The sequence below is a fragment of the Mustela erminea genome, chromosome 11 (assembly GCF_009829155.1).
Source record: "Mustela erminea isolate mMusErm1 chromosome 11, mMusErm1.Pri, whole genome shotgun sequence".
Lineage (NCBI taxonomy): Eukaryota > Metazoa > Chordata > Mammalia > Carnivora > Mustelidae > Mustela > Mustela erminea.
The window spans coordinates 46,207,816-46,226,825 of NC_045624.1; the positions used below are offsets into that span (position 1 = coordinate 46,207,816).

At 43.1% G+C, this 19,010-nt stretch overlaps 1 protein-coding gene and 1 pseudogene across 1 annotated transcript in view; one reads left to right on the forward strand and one right to left on the reverse strand.

Moving 5' to 3' along the window:
* WIPF3 (WAS/WASL interacting protein family member 3) overlaps positions 1 to 19,010 on the reverse strand; it is a 73,961-nt gene that overhangs the window by 44,509 nt on the left and 10,442 nt on the right. Inside the window, exon 2 of the mRNA XM_032305105.1 lies at positions 12,236 to 12,385. Within this exon, the coding sequence (XP_032160996.1) occupies positions 12,236 to 12,328 (93 nt within the window). The 5' untranslated portion in view covers positions 12,329 to 12,385. The remainder of the gene's footprint in view (positions 1 to 12,235; positions 12,386 to 19,010) is intronic.
* On the forward strand, positions 734 to 1,298 carry LOC116569495 (annotated as a pseudogene).

The window sequence follows — 19,010 nt, forward strand, 5'->3', positions numbered from 1 at the left end:
AAAGCATATAATAGGGGCTTTTGTGTGGCTCAGTCAGTTAAGCATCTGCCTTCAGCTCAGGTCATGATTCCAGGGTCCTGGGATCAAGCCCCACATCGGGCTCCCTGTTCAGCAGGGACACTGCTGCTCCCTCTGCCTGCCGCTCCCCCTGCTTGTGCTCTGTCTCTGACAAATATATAAATAAAATCCTTAAAAATAAAATAAAATAAAAAATAAAAAGCATATAATGGTTGGTCTCAATTATTCATTTGAATTAGGGAAAGTGTGCAACATAATACCCTCTTTGGGGGTGCTAAACCACCTCTTTTTTGCATAATTTTGAGTTGTTGATGTTAACATTTTTTTTTTAAATCATGGAAAATTAACATAGTGGAGTAGTATAATTTAAAAAAATTTTTTTAAAGATTTTATTTATTTATTTGACAGAGAGAGCGATCACAAGTAGGCAGAGAGGCAGGCAGAGAGAGAGAGGAGGAAGCAGGCTCCCTGCTGAGCAGAGAGCCCGATGCGGGACTTGATCCCAGGACCCTGAGATCATGACCTGAGCTGAAGGCAGAGGCTTAACCCACTGAGCCACCCAGGCATCCCAAAAGTGGAATAGTATAATGAGGCCCCATGTAGTGCTCCAGCTTCCACAATTATCCACGCACAGCCAATCCTGTTCTACCTTTACCCCGACCTGCTTTTCTCCTCATATGTTATATGAAAAACATATATCCTGGGCAATGGCAACATGGCAGACCTGGAGGCCTTTGCTTAGGCCATCTGTGCCATCCAGGCGCTGGGCTCCAGTGTGAACGGGGTGTTCTACTGCCTGAAGGATGGTATGCAGAACAAGAAGAGGCTGGAGGGCTGGGAGAGGGCCTTCACTGCACAATGAACTGGGACCGCTGAGCTAGAATGTCTGAGCAATTTGGTAAGCAAGTCATCTGAGAACGATCTCTTGGTAACAGTGGGCTGTGAAGCCTGAATCCTGTGTGGGACAAAACTCCTCTCTAGTCAACTCCTTCAAGCATATAAATGGTTAAACCGGTTGCAGTCCCATGCAGGTCTGGCATCTGGCCTTTTGAATCAACAGTCCTTGAAATGCTCTGCTAACCAGATAGGAGTATCTGAGACTGAAAGCCAAGTCCAAGACTCTTGTGTTACCACCTCAATTTGCTGATGATGTGATCAGTTGCCCTGACAGGATATTTCCTGAAATGTCCGTCCACTTATCCAGACCCAATCACACATCAGCAATGCTTCCAATATTTGAAATTTTTCATAATGAAATGTTGAACAAATACCTTTGCTGAAGACATGCTGCACCTCCAAGGAAAAAAACACCACGAAACAGAAGAAAACTGCCTCATATGGCACACTGAACTGGTTTTAATGTCTTCAAGCATTTGGGGTAAAAGACTTTTCTAAAAGTCCTTGAATCAGAAATTAAGGACAGAAATGAAATGAAAAGGATTTAGTATACTCTAAAAAACTTGGAAGAAAATGATAAAACTGTTGCAGAAATTAAGACTAAATTTCAAGATGTCTGAGGAAGAAGATATTCACATGAAGTTTAGTAGAGAACACTGGGGAAAGGCAGGGAAACAACCGGGATAATGACAGACACTAACACAGAGAAGCAGAACAAGTCAGAGGGGACGTTGTTGAAGTGAGACGCAGGCAAAGAAGAAACAACATGCATATAATCAGAGCCTGGGGAGAAGAAAAATGAAAGAACAGAACAAATGGTCTCACTATGTAAGACTGTAAGAAAAATTTCTAAGTTAAAGAAGGGCTGAATCTGTACATTGAAAGGGCTTGCCAGATGCTTGGGAAAATTGACCAGAGACAGTCAAATCTAAGATACATTCTAGTACGCTAGCAGACTTCAAAGACAGAGAAAAAAAATTTCTCAAAGTTTCTAAGCAAAAAAAAAAAAAAAAATCTAATAACTTACATTGCAAAAGAAATAGAGTGGCATCAGATGTCTCAAAAACAATACATAAAGCAAAGCAGTGATGGAGAGGTATTTTCAAGGAAAGCATGAATCAAGGATATATGTGTCTTTCAAGCAGCAAGGCCCAGAAAAACCACTTTAAACCATTTTAAACATACAAGAATTCTCAGCCTATCAGCCCATCTTTTGGAATCTGACAGAAGGTGGGCTCCATCCACCCAAGAACTAAGTGGGGAGCCTGAGCCTAAGGACTGACAGTGAGCATGCGATGTGTTCAATGGTTGATGCAAGACTGTGTGTGTGTGGGACAGAGGAGCAAGGAAGGACACAATTAAGAACTGATAAACAAGAGGCTATCTAAGAAAAGTGGAAGTCTATGGGCATTAACATGTACAGGTACAAAGGTGAGCCTGAGAACAGAAATGGAAGCCTTCCTGAATATAGCCCATCAATCAATAATGGAGTGAGCAAGCAAAGACCACTTCACTCAAAGAAGGAAGCCTTGGAAAGACAGTGCACGCGATAACGATACAATTACATGACTAAGTTGAGACCGTATGTATCAGTAACTATGAATGAATTTAATGCAGTCATTAAAAGATGTTTTTCAGTTGATATTAAAGTTCATATGGAAGAGAGGATAGGAACACACCAAAAAAGAACTTGTTTCTTGGGCATTAAAACATACTCTAAATCTTCCCTAATTAAAACTGGTATTGGCTTATCCTTAGACAAACAGGCTCATAGAATAAAATAGGCAAGAGGCAGACTCAAGTACATATGAAACTTTAGCATAAGATAAGGGTAGCATCTCAAATTGATAGGGCCTTAGTCTTAGAAAGGAAAAAACCTTTATGTAGCCAAAAACTTCATCGTAAAGTCAAGGCAACCGACAGTCTGGGAGAAAATATTTAAAACATGTATCATAGCTAACATCCCCAAGATCATTTTTTAAATCTTAAAAACAAAGGGGGAAAGATTTAAAATGGCGCAGAACATGAGGGACAACTCATGTCCCCTCAAAAAGATGTAAAAATGATACTTACACAGGAAGAGATGTTCATCCTTACCCATCAGTACAGAAATGCAAATGAAAACTGTACTGAGGTACCATTTCTCACTACCAGACTAGCAAAAATTTAAAAAAGTATCACATCGCAACACATTCTGTTGGTGAGCCCGTAAGCAAACCCACACCACCATACGTTGCTGGTGGGAATGCAGAGCGGTGTCCCCACTGTGGAGGGACTTTGGCAATGGCTAATACAACTGTATGTGCGTTGAAACACCCAGCAGTGCTACTCCAGGAAGTTACCCCACTCACATACCTCCTACAGTACAAACATGCACGTCTGCGGGCTTGTGAACTGCAGCTTGTTTGTAATTGGAAAACCCTGGAAGTGACCTTCATGCCTTAGCAGAGGAGAGGGACTGCATAAAATTAGGGCACAGTCACACCATGGGGCCACGCCATTCCCGTTCTCATCTTTAAAAAAGAACGCAGAAGACCTCTATGACTCCTATGAATTGATTTCCAGGACATATTCTTGGGAGAAAAAAAGCAAAGTGCTAGAGTGTTCTTAAATATGCTTCCTTCTTGGTAAGAAAGAGGATATCAAATAACTGTCATCTGCTTGTCGCTAAGGGGAAACACACAGGAAAGATAAACCTGCAGCAAAGAAATTGTGGAGAGGGAGGTGTGTGGGCAGAGAGTAGATCGGATGTGTGTGGGACAGGGTACATGTCTCTGAATATACCTTTTGTATAGTTCTGACTTTCAGAACCATGTTAATGTTTCATATCATAAATAATCATTTATGTAATCATGCATGATTCTAGGATAAAGTTTGTAAAAGAAAAAAAATATATCCCACGTTGTATGATATCAGAGAGCTCTTAAAAATGCAACAATAGCATTTTTAAGTAAAATTAACTATAACTTCTTTACATCAGTGTTCAAATTCTCCTGGTCAGTAGAGCTTTGTTTTATTTTATTATTTTTTTAAAGATTTATTTATTTTATTTTATAAAGAGGGAGAGAGAATGTGCTCGTGCACGTGAGCAAGGGGAGGGCAAAGGGAGAGGGAGAGAAGCAGACTCCCCGATGAGCCCAAATGCAGGGGCTTCATCCCAGGACCCTGAGATCATGACTTGAGCTGAAATCAAGAGTTGGATACTTAACCAGCTGAGCCACCCAGGTACCCCATCAACAGTTTTAAATGAAAGTCAGGGCCAGGTAGAGATAGAGACCAAGCCGTAACATTTGAGTCACAGCCTCCTCCAGCTGCTACAAGGACCAAAGAACTTCTTAACATCTTTCTTTGCTGTAGATAGGGGCTCAGAGCCAGCCAGGTGATCTAGAATTCTTGCATGAACATCATCGTTAAATCTTCTAAGGAAACGTGTGCCTTCCTCCCAGTAGCCTTTTAGTCTTCGACTGCCCAGCTGCTTATAAAGTGACAAACCAAACAGCAGCTGAGAAAATAAAGCCTCCTCTACACGTTTACGATGTCTATACCGGGCTGCCATTCCACCAGAGTGGGTTCTAAAGGACACTCCCACATCTCCACTGACTCCTCGCCCACAGCCCTAGTCCCAATTCCAGGTATTTCCCGCTACGCCCATGGGACTCTGGCCACTCAACTCATCGGGAGGCACAGAAGAGGAGGGAAGTCCAACCATTCACCTCCTTGGAATTATGCTACAGAAGCAGATACTGGCATGGTGGGGACTAGAACCCAGGAAAACCCAGAAATGGTCAACTCTGCCCTCTGTTTTTGGATGACTTTCAGACCACTGGCCTAACCCCCCAGCTGAGATAACTCAGGCCTCTGACCTTTATCTTCACTTCTGGGGTCTGACTTCCTGCCCCACACTGGCCACAGGGGCCTTTGCCTTCAAGCTACCAGCCCCAGATCTGATTACTTGCCCAGCTGTTCTCTGATCCCTGAAATAACAGTAGCTACCACTGACAAGCAGGCACACAGTAAGCAACAGCTTCTATCAATATCCTATTCGATCCTTACAATAACCCCATGATTTGTGCATTCAACGCAAATTTGCTAAATGCCCACTCCATGCCAGCAACGGCTCAGGGGTTGAGGAGGCACTGCAAGCAAAACAGACAAAAATGGAGTTTCCACTCTCAGGGCAGTGTGCTGGAGGAAGTAGTGATCATTTTCCCATGTGCAGAGAGAAACCTGAAGCCCAGAGTTATCAAGGAATTTGCTTGACATCATATAGTTACTAAGTAGCACAGCAGGGATTCAGTTTTCAATCTGTATCATTCTAAAGCCCACATGTTTTGTTTTCTTTTCTTTTCTTTCTTTCTTCTTCTTCTTTTTTTTTTTTTTTAACACACCGCTGTATCATCCAATGATCCCTACTAACCTGACAGCTTGGCTCAATGAGTGTCGAACAGAGGCTGAACAACACAAACATGTTTTCACAGCTTCTGTTTTAAATACTGTCTGTGGTACAGGTGCTATCCTGCTTTCACCAGCTGGAAAATACATTCACACGCCTCTGCGGTGAACAAACCTTATTAAAATGGAAATCTATTGCTATCCTGCACAAAACAGGTACACCATGTTGCCTTCCTAGAGTTTATGCGCGTTTATATAAAGAAAAGGGGCAAGGTCTATTCTCTTCGAAAACAATAACACATTGGAATGGGTAAAGTTGTGCCAAAGGCCTTTTTAGGACTTTTTGAATAATACCTGGGTGCTCACTTATGCTATCTTCTGATAGAACTGCATTTGTTTTATAAAGTACTCTTAATGAAATTTGAATGCGCGGATGCTGTTCTGACACAATATAGAACAATGTCCTGGTTTTCAAGGCTTAAACAGGTGTAAGAATGTAAAGTAGTGGCTGGTTAGCTCCCAGTGGGTTTACTTTATGAATAATATCTATGCTAAACTCACTAGTTGGGGAAGTAACTAGGTACTAAGCTCCTACTAGGTGCCTAGTACCAACCTAGGCACAGACTCCCTGTATCAAAGTCACTCACTGACCGCTCACTGGCCCCATGGTCCTTTCGGTCATCGACTTGTCTGTTCCGGGGAGATCTCAAAGCATTAGCAAGACACAGCTGGTGCCTGATGCTCAGAGAAGCAAGCTTAGGAGAATGAAAGGTGACTAATCCAGAGCACCTTGAGGGCTCTTGAAAGATGAGCCTTTGAGGATCCCAGATGCAAGAAATGCAGGAAATATATAATGAAGGAGCAACTCAAGGTGCAAATTCTGGGCTGGGAATAACCCATTGTACTCTCGGTGCTATCAACAACTGAGCAGTGATCAATGACAAGCCCAGGCTTCTCTGCATTTTGGTCTGAAACTCTTCAGAGGCAGAGAATGGGTAAGTCTGCACAGTAAAAGGTCCATAAATTTGCATGATGGCTCGGTCAAGGTGAAGGGCACAGTCTGCGGTCACTGAGCTCAGAGGCATTTACAGTCCCCATGGTGTGCCCAGTGTTGCTGGCAGCAGAGACCCCCGAGCAGTTAGACCACGAGTGAGCATGTACAGAACGCAGTTTTGTTTTACATAGTTGGGATCATACTACTTCTCTGAAGCCTCTCTTTTCAAGCCATGCTACCTGCCTATTCATTACATGTTCTAGGAAACATGACTTTTACTGGCTGCCAGCACCCTGCTGGAGAGATGTGCTTGCGGGTCCTGCGAGCACCCCTGCCCTCTTGAGGCTTTCTCTACCTAGTCAGGGCTGGATGCCTACCTGCCAGCAATCACCAGACGCTGGTAGTTTTTGCCTTTTATGGCAAGAAAGGAAAGAGCAGTTTGCAGGCAAAGGGTCCACGGCCCCAAGCCACAGCGGTGCTCCGAAGTGCAGCAGTGTTATATGAAAAGAACCCTGGTGCAGGGACAATGGTCCCCTTGCAATTTTCTAGGAATTGTTAGTGACACTGTAATTTAAAAAGATTTCAAAGGCAAAGAACCAGCAGACTTGGGTGTACAAAAAATCCCTGGTTAGTAACTGCTAAAGAGTATGGCTGAGGCTTTTGAGAATCGCCCTTTGGCCTCAAACCCCATGGTACCTTCCCCTCCTTACCCCTCAGCTCAGACGCTGCATAAGTACCTTACGCTCCTGGGCTCCTATGAAATTTGATAAAAGCCTTTAACAAGAGCTTGCAGGCTCTCTAACCAAGTCCTAGGCATTATTAGACCATAATCGCTGCCTCCAGCCCACCCCCACAAGCCTTTTCCTTTTTGTTGCCACCACCCCTCCCACCGCACTGCTGGGAAAAAAGAAACACATTTCAATACCATCCAGAACGGCCCTTTGCAATGATGACTGGCAGGTCCTGCCACACCTCTCTCGCTTACAGACCCAGTGAATCTGTTGCAAAGACTGGCTCTCTTTTTCACTGAAGCAGGGTTACTGCTTGTGGGTGCACACGGGCAAGAGAGAGGAAATCAAGTTTTTAAAATTACTGGGAGACAATGGTGCAGTTTTGCAAACTGTTCAGCAGCAACCAAAAGTCCATTTAATTCCCTCCTAATAGCTTGGCCTAATGCAAAAGCCTTCTTCTCCCGGTGGTCACTGTCAATTCTGGGTAAGTGTTCCCAATCCCTTATTAAGCAACACTAATCAAAGCAACAGAGTGTCAGGAGAATCTGAGTGACAGCGTTTACGATTTTTTAAGCCTCTCATTATTCCAAATGTACCAGTGAACATGCAAATGACCTTTTCCAGAATATAGGGTAATATGCAATTCCACTAAGCCCCTTCCACTTAATGCCCCTCAACTCTGCATTTTTTTTAACCACAGCAAACACAAAACTCTGAAAAAGGATCTCATGGGACTTCAGATACCACTCCACTTTCCAAATTTTCTTTCTTAGCCTTATATATTTTTCTATACCACGTAAGCTCCTGCATCCTAGAGATGGTGGGAACACCGCCCAATATAAGCCACAACTGATAATTCCTGATGCTGGAGAGCCTACCTCGCTGATAAACTATGCAATCCTTAGACTATAAGGAGAAAAATTATCTCACGGAGTTTCCTGAAGGCAAACAAAGATTATGCAAGTGGTAAGGATGGAACAAAAGAGTGAGGGGCCACAGTATGCTTCTCATTGTAACTTTCCCTCACTTAGCATTTTATTAAACACAACCCCTAGGAACAGGCAGGGAGAAATATGTGGCACCATGGTATTTTCCTATTTAGAGTTTTGTTTTTTGTGGTAAATAAACGATTGTTAAACCAGTTTCTCTTTTGTTTTTAAATAATAAGATATGACTTCTCTTTGGGGCACTGTTTCCTCCTTAGGCTTTTCAAGCTTGAAGCACAACATTACAAAATAATGCTGCAAAAATTTATAAACCTACTTCTTCAATAAACACCCACATTGTGGACATGACCCTACCATTAGGCTTTGCCTGGGCAACCCGACTCCAATGAGTTAATCTGTTGGTCAGAGACATATGTATTTCCTTCTTCTTGGGTAGATAGTTTTATGGGATTACGGCCAGAAAACAAAAATCATAGGCCCTCAAGGAGTTTATTCTCTCATTTTGGACACTACCAAAGGGTCCAGGTAGATATGAAAACAAAAGTTCAGTAAAAGTCTGCTGCATTTCAAAAAATCAGATGCATTATATTTTCTTTAGATTTTTAAAAACTACATCCTGTAAGCAAAGCAACAATAATAATTTCATTGTAAGTGGATCAATTTACCATGCAGGCAGTTTTGATACTGTTACCGGATTTTGGAGGGCTAAGACAAAGCCGTAGCGCTCAAAAGACAGGGGAATAAGGGGCAAGAAAAGGGGAACAAGATGGCGAAGGCTGTCTAGCTTTTTTTTTTTAAGAGAGGGAGAGAGAGAGATGTGGGGGAGGGGCAGAGGGAGAGACAGAATCCCAAGCAGACTCCACGCCCAGCACAAAGCCTGACATGGGGCTCCATCTCACCACCCTGAGTTCACGACCTGAGTCAGAATTAAGAGTTGTATGCTTCACTGACTGAGCCACCCAGGCGCCCCACGTCTGGCCTTTAACGAAAGCCTACTTCAAAATTTTAGCAAGCCCCATCTGCCCGTCTCCCCAGTTCCACATTCACGTTCTTGGAAAAAGAAAACTTGCACATCAGACAAGAGGAGATGAGGACGGAAGGGACAGGCAGGGGAAAGGTGCGAGGTGGGAGGAAGAAACCAAGAAACTTTCAGCCCTGGTCTGATCCCCAGGTCTGCCAGAGCTAAGCTGAAGCCTGACAGGATGCTTTCTATCACACGGGATCACACATAACACACACAGTGCCTCCTCCTCGCAAAGGTTCCATACGGTACCACCTGCCACACTGCTCCATGAGCCCTGCTGTGTGAAGTCCTGAACAGGGGTTAGGAAGTTTAGCTCCGTTCCGTAACCCTTCATTCTTGCATGTTCACTCATTCATTCAGTCAGTGCGGTGCCTGGGTATGAGTGAGGTGGGCACACAGCACTAAAAGACCACAAAACACACACTCTGGTCCCCAGTCAGATAAAAATAAAACTAAAGCCTAGTAACTGCTATGAAGGAGGGGTTTAAAAATGTGTTAGAAATGCCAGTAGGGGGCTGCCTGGGTAGCTCAGTGGGTTAAGCCTCTGCCTTCAGCTCAGGTCATGATCTCAGGGTCTTGGAATCAAGTCCCGCATTGGGCTCTCTGCTAGGCAGGGGGCCTGCTTCCTCCTCTCGGAGCACCAGAGGTCTCAAAGGTGGCATGGGCGACAGTTAAGAGAAGGATGGGAAGTCCTGCAAAGGGATGCGGGGGAGGGACCAGGTCTGAGGTGGGCGTATCAACATCTCTGGGTGCTGGGGACCGAAGGAAGGCGGAATGAAGCCAGCTGGCTTGGGGGACAAGGGCTGGCAAACTTTTTCTGTAAAGGGCCAGGGAGTAAATATTTTCAGCACGGAGGGCCAAGAGGCAAAATCATCGATGTGATATAATAACAACAAAACAAAACAAAAAAGACACCACGTGTCCACAAAGCTTTTATCGATGAAGTCCAAAATATAATAATAAAAAAATAATAATAATTGAGTATAATTCTAAAAATACAGGCTGACTAGTGAGAAAATGAAATTATCTTGGGAGCGGATAATAAGTTATTTAATTGGTGTTCCACCACTGTAGCATTAAAGCAGCCACAGACGAGATAAACGGAAGAGCGTGGCTACAGTCCAGTAAAAGCCGACTTATGAGCCGATATTCGAATTTCACATCATTTTCATGTGCCATTAAGTATTTTTCTTTGGACTCTTCTCAACCATTTGAAAAAGTAAAAAGCATTCTTAGCTTGCAGGCTGTGCAAAATATGAAGCATGGATCTGCCTCTTGTTTGCCAACCTCTATCGCAGAAGATCCCACATGTGGACATGTCTCCCTGCTTGCTCAGAGTTACATTCATTTTGGGCAGGAGATTTTTACAGGGCGATGTTATGTATTTCTTATTGCGTCACAGCAAAATGGGGGAGGGGAGATAAAAAATTGACCAAGTGTAGAATTATTTTTGTTTACTATGAACATCAGTATCTTTAAAGGAAAAGAACTGCCTGATGAAATTTAAAATTTTATTATCAGCACTCAAAATTCTCTTCTGATCTTTGCTACATATGTATATATAGTTGATCTCATTATGCACAAAATGTGCACTGTTTTTAATCCATCATTCCATATCTGCTTTCCATAATCAGCACAGTTATAAATATAATTTTTAATTAACTCTTTGACATAATGCAATTTTTAATTAACAGCATGACTTCATAAACTTCATTTCGTTCTCATCAACCATTTAAGATCTAATTTTTCACTAGGATGAGCAGCATTGCTGTGAACATCCTTGTATACATTTGTTTTGGTTTCTTTAGGGTTAAATTCGTAAGTCAGCCTCAAAAATAAAACTACTGGGAAACCAGAGGAAAAAGCACGATACATTTAGATTTTCATTGTGCTCTGTTAGAGAACATTCCAGAAAGACTCATTCCACACATACCGAGTCCCAGGTATTTGAGTGTCACCAGCACTGTTTAAAAGGGCTTATTTCCCCAAATCTCCAACAACATGGGTTTTGATAAGTTTATTTATGCTGGCAACGTTTACAGTGTTGCGGTATCTGAAGTTATTATAAATGGCATGTCCTTGGTGCTGACACGTCTCTGCAAGGGCCCCATGACAGTCCCATGTATATTTCCTTTACTTGCAAACTTCATCTCCTCTATCCCTTGTGGGATCAGATTTAGCAAAGGAACTCCAATACTGACTGCTATTCTTTCTACATTGGCTGGAGAGCTTTTAGAAATAATTCACATTATGTGTTTTCTTTCCACTCTCCTCAAGGGCAAGAGCCAAGTTTCAGGCAGGTCTGTGTCCCTAGCACATCTGATACGGTCAGCGTGCAAAGCTAACACCATGGAGGGGGAGGCAAGCATGCCCTCATCCTCTCCAGGGGAGGAAGGCAGGCAAGGCTCTCACTATTCCTGGCTTCTGCTGACTTGGTTCATATCATCCCGAGGCAGCGCTGCCTCTGCATGTCACTTCAACACGGCATTTGTGTCTTTCATTTTCCACCAGAAACAGGAGCTGTGGTCAGTGCTAGACCTGGCCCTCTGCCGTGGCCAGTGGAGGGCAGGCTGAGGGGGAAGGAGAGCTCTAGGTTTCCATCAGAAGAAAGGTTCATTGTCAGCATTAAGCACACATATTCTTCTAAGATAAGAGGGGGATGACTGCATCCCTAGGGAAGATCTGGCAAAATCTAGAGACGTTTTTGATGGGCACAATTGGGGGGCGCTACTGGCATCTAGAAGGTAGAGGCCAGGGGCGTTCCTGCACATCTTACAATGCACAGAACAGCCCTCCACGACAAAAACGATCCGGCCCTAAATATCAGTGGGGTCAAGGTTAAGAAATCTCTGTTCTAAAGCGAAGTAGCTGCCCTCTGTGCCTCTTCTAAACCCAAACTTAAACGTTAGAAGAGTATCCAGTAATACAAACTGGAATGGACTGACTTCAGTCTTGTGTAGACGGGGAAATTTCGTCTGAGATGTATGTTTCACTGCAGCATTTCATTGGACACTTGGCCTGTGTGGACCCAGAACTAGGCTTCCCAATCCCAAGCAATGTGACCTCCACCCACAGCGCACACGGGAAGCGGACCCCCTGGCACCCCTCACTGACTGCGCACCTCCCTATGGCCTCTCACCTGAGGTTCTCAACATTTAAAACCTTCTGCTCAAAGGTATTCAAAGCAGCTTATACTCAGCAGTAAACCAGACCGAAAGAAAACAGGGCTTACCGGAGGCGCTGGCGGTGGGGGAGGGGGAGGAGCCCCCAGGGGCGGGGGAGGTGGAGGCAGAGGAGGAGGAGGTGGCGGAGGTGGCACTGGCATAGGTCACAGCGTTGGTGGCTCTTGCTTCTGAAAGGTCCCAGGAGAGTGGTTTCTGCCCTGAAAGGGAGAAAATAGTTTTAAATTTGGTTGTCTTTATTCCTGCACCGGTAATCCCCGTCATGCAGACACGTGCATTTCATGGATAGCTTCCTTTTTTCACTTGTCCATTCAGTCATTTTTGCTCTCATTCATTCTTTCAGTAACTACTGAAGGCCCCCCTGTAGGCAGGCATTGCCTCAAGTACTAGGAACAAAAAGCAGCAGCTAGATTTGGGTGCCTGGGTGGCTCAGTTGGTTAAGGGTCTGTCTCCCACTCAGGTCATGATCCCGGGGTCCTGGGAGATCTGCTTCTCTCTCTCCCTCTGCCCCTCCCCTCTGCTCATGCTCTAGCTTGCTCTCTCTCTTTCAAATAAATAAATAAAATCTTTTAAAAAAGTATCTAGATTTTAGAACTAGGTGATAAAACTGATAAAATTTAGTTATTTATATCTCAATATAAATAGTACGTCAAGGGGGACACTTCATTCCATCACGATTTTTCCAAATAACTGCATTCTACCTCCTTAGGGTTAAACGTTCAGTTATATTTCCGAAGCAATTTAAAAATATTCTGTGCCTACTTCCATTTTCCTAAGTAGAGCAAACGGAATGAAATCTAACCTTTCTGAATGTCACAGGCTCAACGTTACTCACGACGCCAGCCTTGAACAACACTTACAAAGCGCATTAATCATTTTCTTGCTTCCTTCTCTTCAGTTTCAGCTCTCACTTTTCTTGCCATGGCTGTGTTGTTGTTTCTGTACAATTTGATATTTGCTACATAGAGAGCTTTGGAGTATTTAACTCTGCAAATATGGTTATGTTTCAAACAGTTAGTATTACAGGACTTGTGATCTCCAAATAAATGTGGTCTTTCTCTGTGGAGCGTGTGTGTGCATGTGTGTGCGTGTGTCTTAGAATCCACATCAAGACACAATGAAAAAGCTTAAAATGTGTACTAAAGAAAACCCCCACAGTTTACAAGAATGAGGAAAACCTACATAAAAATCTCACAATTTAAGTGGAAACAGAAATAAACATCAGACTTAGGCAGGGGTGGTTTTGTGTTCCTTCTGTCTCTGTAATTACTGGAAGGCCAGACCAAGGGCTGTGCCCATTTCTTTAGCTTTAAACTCCTGAGGCATTTGTATTATTCCATGATAATATTCTTAACTCTTAGAGGCAAAAAGCAATTATGTAACCTGGTACTTTGTTCTTAACCCAGTCCCCTGGATTTTGCTTTCTTCAAACATGCTCTCTTTACCTTTGTGGATAGTGGCTGCCATGTGACCGGCTAATCACATTAATTTCCTCTAAGGTCAGTAGTTTAATCCCAATTTTATAGGTAAGAAAAATGACATTCAGAGATATTAAGTACTTTCCCCCAAATCCCACAGAGTTACTAATGGGTGGACTTGGGATTGGAACCTATGCTTATCAGGCTTTAAAGTCCAGCCTCTTGGGGTGCCTGGGTGGCTCAGTGGGTTAAAGCCTCTGCCTTTGGCTCAGGTCATCATCCCAGGGTCCTGGGATGGAGCCCTGTGTTGGGCTCTCTGGTCAGCGAGGAGCCTGCTTCCTCCTTTCTCACTGCCTGCCTCTCTGCCTACTTGAGATCTCTGTCAAATAAATAAATAAAATCTTAAATAAATAAAATCTTAAAAAAATAAAATAAAGTCCAGCCTCTTCTCAACTTGATTTTTTTGTGTGTGGTAAAACGTGCATAGTAGAAAATTTATTATTTTCATAATTTTAAACTGTACAATTCAGTGGCATCAAGAACATCCACAATGTTGTGCAATCATCCCATCATCTCCAGAATTTTTCATCATCCCAAACAGTACCCATTAAATAATAACTTCCCATTCCTCCCTCCCCTAGTCCCTGGTAACTTCTAATCTACTTTATATTCCTGTGAATTTGCCTATTTTAGGTACCTTAAATACAGTATTTGTCCTTTTGTGTCTGGCTTGTCTTCAAGTTTCATTCACTTTGTACCATGTGCCAGAATTTCCTTCCTTAATTGTAAAATATACACCACATTTTGTTTATTTGTTCATCTGCTGATGATACTTGGGTTGCTTTCACCTTTTGGGTACTGTGACTATGACTACGAACACTGGTATATGAGTATGTCTTCAAGACTCTGCTTTCAGTTCTTCCGGGCATATACCTAGGAGTGGGATTTCTGGATCATCTGATATTATCCTATTTTCAGCAGGGCTAAGAGCTCCTTGAAATTGTACAAAAATTTAAAGTGGTGGGGCACCTGGGTGGGAGTCTGCTTCAGATTCTCCATCTCCCTCTTCCTCTGCTCCTCCCCCCGCTCATGTGCTCACATTCTCTCCCTCACATAAGTAAATCCTTTAGAAAAATGTAAAATGGTATAAGATATCCGTGTACGTTCAACTTTCATGTAGAAAGACATTCAGAGATACTTTTCATTAGAGTTCCAAAGAGGTTCATGAGCTGATTACTGGAGAACACCACAATTTTCTTATAAAGTATTCCCCTCAAAGTTATTAGCACCTATGAAATTTTGTGTCATTGTTTCTTTCCTTGATAGTAAAATAGGAACACAAAGACTAAAAAAAAAAAAGTAATGCTCATCAGAGTCCAGAGAATAAAACTACACTAAAATTGAGCAGGGGTGGTAGTAGATACTACTAGGTAGTGTCAATGTTATTTTATTATACAATAAAATAAATTGCATGTATTAGACAATAACATAGAGTCAGATAAAGTTGGCATTTTACTGGCTGAATTCTAAAGCAAGTTGGATGTGAGCCCACGTTTAGTTGGAACAAACCTGAATGATCAGTTATTTGTATTTTAACAATTTCTTTCATAAAAGGCACTGGGTATATCTTTTTGTGATCCTTAATTTAGTGGCAGAATAATTTCAGTCAGAACTTTACAATAGGGATTAAAGGGTTGCCTGAAGTATCACAGAACAAGAGAAAACACAGAGGTCTCATTATATGAGGATTACATCTTTTAAGCAAGAGAGAGAGGAGAGGAGACAGCTGCTTCTCTTGGTGAAGAACTGGAAAGGGACTAGGAAAGTAACTTTAGAGACTTAAATGTCACTTACCTAAGGGTTTTGCCATTGATCTAAGGAAAAATGACCACAGGAAGTAATTAAGGAGAACTGTGGCAGAACGATTCCAGTAACCCCTCAGCATACAGCTGGATTATACTTCCCAGTGTCCTGCGTGGTTAGATGTGACTTTGGGACTGAGCTCTGGCCAACAGAATGAAGGTAGGCGTGATGTCTTCCACGTGTAGGCTGGCCCATAAAGACCTTCTACCCACAGCTTTACTCTCTTCCCCCATCCACTGGCTAGAAGGAAAGGTCCAATGTGTGGGCTCAGCCACGAAATGTAAAGAATCTGGATTCCTGACTCACCCCTTTAAGGCCATCTGCCAAACACGCGACTGGACTTTACAAAAAAAATAAATAAATAAACTACCGTGTTAAGTCACGGAGAATTTGAAGTTAATGTATTACAGCCACTAATTTTGAAGCTGCCCAATACAGGAACTCAATAGAATATCACCAATTCTCATTGTTTGTGGTAGTTATATTCTATAAAGTTGCCACAGACCCCGAGTTAGCTAACACTGAGCCACTGCTTTTCACAGAAACACAGGGTCAGATCCCTCTGGACACCTAGTCACAAGACTTCTGTGACTCACTAATATAAAATCTTGTTTTATGTGTGTTCCCGCTTAAAGACACCTTATTTAATATATGTTGTTGGTACATTAACTTGACCTCATGCCAACAGCATTATACCTCATGCCCGGATGAAGGTTCTCTAACACCCTTTTTCTCTCATGTCACAGCCTTTTGGTGCTCAACATTGGATAGAATGTCAGCATTATATTTGGGAGGGGCTGTTTAAAACAGCGAACTCACCAACAGTCAGCACAAAAATATGAAGAACATGACACTAAACAGAATGTGTAAAGAACAGAGGTTCACGGTGTGAGAGCTGGAACAAGATGGCAGAGTCCCGCCTCACTCCACCGCAGCTGGGAATGCACGTGTGCACGGGGCGACTCCAGTTTCTCCCCACTCTGTGCCTTTCCTCCACCAACCGTGACAGTGCCCGTGATTACTGACTTTGGGGTTGCAAACAGAGTTCAGTGAGTAGGTGATTAGCAAACTATGGAATCTGTAAATAATGAGGACTGACTCTATAACTTTTTGAACCCCCTAGATGGGCTCAGCACTGCATTAGGTACTTATAATACGTGTTCTGTTTAATGCCCTCAATGACTCTATGGTAGACAGTGGCATTTCCTATGAAGGAGAACCACATTTTGTCTCAGAGACTTTACCTTGTTTCTACCCAATTTCATAAAGAGTACCAGAGATGAGTTAAAGCTCTGCCCTCTCTGATCCAAAACCTCATTTCTTTGTTTTAATAACGTGGTATCATTCAGGTTATAATACTTCTCCGCTTCCAGCTGGCAAAAATTTTTAAGTATTTCTGAGACCCTCATGTGAAAGGGACCTCATACAGGTAATTTTTCCACTTGCTCCTCCTGAACCGAGGCATCCTGGCTGCCCATTTAATTTTTATCTTGAGGAATCTGAGAGGAATTAGGTTCCACTGGGCTTGTGTGTCACTGAACTCACCAGAATGATTTTTCAAACTCTAGGAGTAAAGGATGTTTTTACATGCGGGACTTGATGGCTGTGAAGGCTTTTTCTTGACAGGTAAAATAATTAAGCAATTACCTAGAAAAGTATTTGTTAAAATCTGACAGTTAAGAATGCAGAGCTCCAGGAAGTCACAGGCTGTACCCATAAGCTCTTTGAAGCTTTGTGCTCTCCCAACACACTTAAAACTGTTATTTTGCTTTGTAATGTATTTTTTAAAAAATGCCTATGATTTTAAAAAAAAAAAAAAGCCAGATTTTCAAAGGCTTTTTTATATTTTCTCCTGACTCAGGAAGTAACTCTGAAAAACAGCGTTAGATGCAGGTTGGATACCCACGCAGCCTTAGAAGGTGTGGAGGACAACAGAACTAATGCCACTTCCACATGCACGGCGGACAGGGCTGATCTTTGCATTAGACAGACCCGCGTCCTACTTGTGCCTCTGCTTTTCCCAGCTGCACAGCCTTGGTCAAGTCACTTGGTCTCAGGGGGTCTCGTTTTCTTTATCTGTAAACGATCTATAATGCTTAACTCTTAGTTTGTCATCAGGACCGAAACAAAGACTGTACATGAAGAGTATTATTACAGAGGTGGTGACACACAGCAGACACGTTCACTGGAAGCTATATTTATCTTCCTCACACCACCACCTGCATCACCACAAATAACTACAATAAAAGGTGGGGTAGGACACATGCCCCAGGAGGGCTATGGAGCGCTAAGGAATATCAATTCCAGCACGAGGAGAGCGGGGGAGAGAGGGTTGTAAATAAATGTTTGGTAAAAGCTCCTGCGTTCTTGAGCAGGTGAAAAGGTGGCTACAGGAGGCCGTTCTAGCTAGACAGAGTAGCACATAAGCAGAGATACAGAAGTGGGAGAACACAAGCAGCCTGGGAGGCTCTGCCTGTATGGGGAAGGGAGAAAAAGGCGAGAGTCACAGAGGGGCTGAAATGACACTACGCTATTCTGCAAGTGTCTCTTCCCTCAGGGACAGGTGGACATCTATCCCGTTGTGGCTATCCACCAGCTTTTGAACATTTTCCCTATGCCTGAGGAATTTCCCACAGGACTCCTCCCTCCCTCAGCAGGAAGCCAGGAGCTCCTTTACCCAGCATCCCTTGCAGGCAGGGAGCTGATCGTGACCACTGAGTCAGAGGCGAGGAAACAGTGGATGGGCAAGGTGTGGAGGGGCCCTGGCTCACAGGAGTGACAGCCTGGGTCTGCGGCGGGAGGTTCCCCCTGCAGTGGGAATCCAAGCCCAGTATTGGCCCCATCCTCCCAATTTTCCCCCAAAAGCCCCAAATCCAGATTTTTGTGGAAAGTCCAGTTTGGGAATGTGGGTACCTAATTCAAAAAGCGTTTTTAAAAATCAGCGGGCCAGCAGAACATCCCTGCAGGTCACACAGGGTCCACAAACTGCCATAGTGTGACCCCTTCCTTCCCCACCTGATCCAGAATAAACGTAGACCAGGCTCGCCCATCTTGTGAATATAAAAAGTTCTATAGGTATATACACCAACTGAGCTTTTTCTGAGAGAAATCATTTATGGTAAACAATTTTACACACTACTTGCTTTTGTCAAAACCATACACTCCGTTTTTTACCCCCAATAGTGGTTCATCAGATTACAGTTGTTCACAAGTAGAATATGTGCCTATTTTAAAAATACAAGCAAGAAGGATTACTGCCACTATATGACAAAAGCTGCTTTTGCTGGTTCTTAAAATACATTTCAATAGGAATCAGAAAATAAAGTTCTCTGGGCACTCATAACTTCTGTTTTGTCACTGTCCCACTGAGTCTCTTATTTCTGTGGCTATGAAATGGGGGAGGCGAGCAAGATTTCTCACCTCTGAACTTTTAATAAAGGCAAAGGAGCCCCAGGCGACAGACAACCCGTTGCTCACATTATGGTCTCAGCAGGGTTCTACAGATCAGTCATTTCTTTCTCAAAGGGGCCTTGTGGCCAGGAAA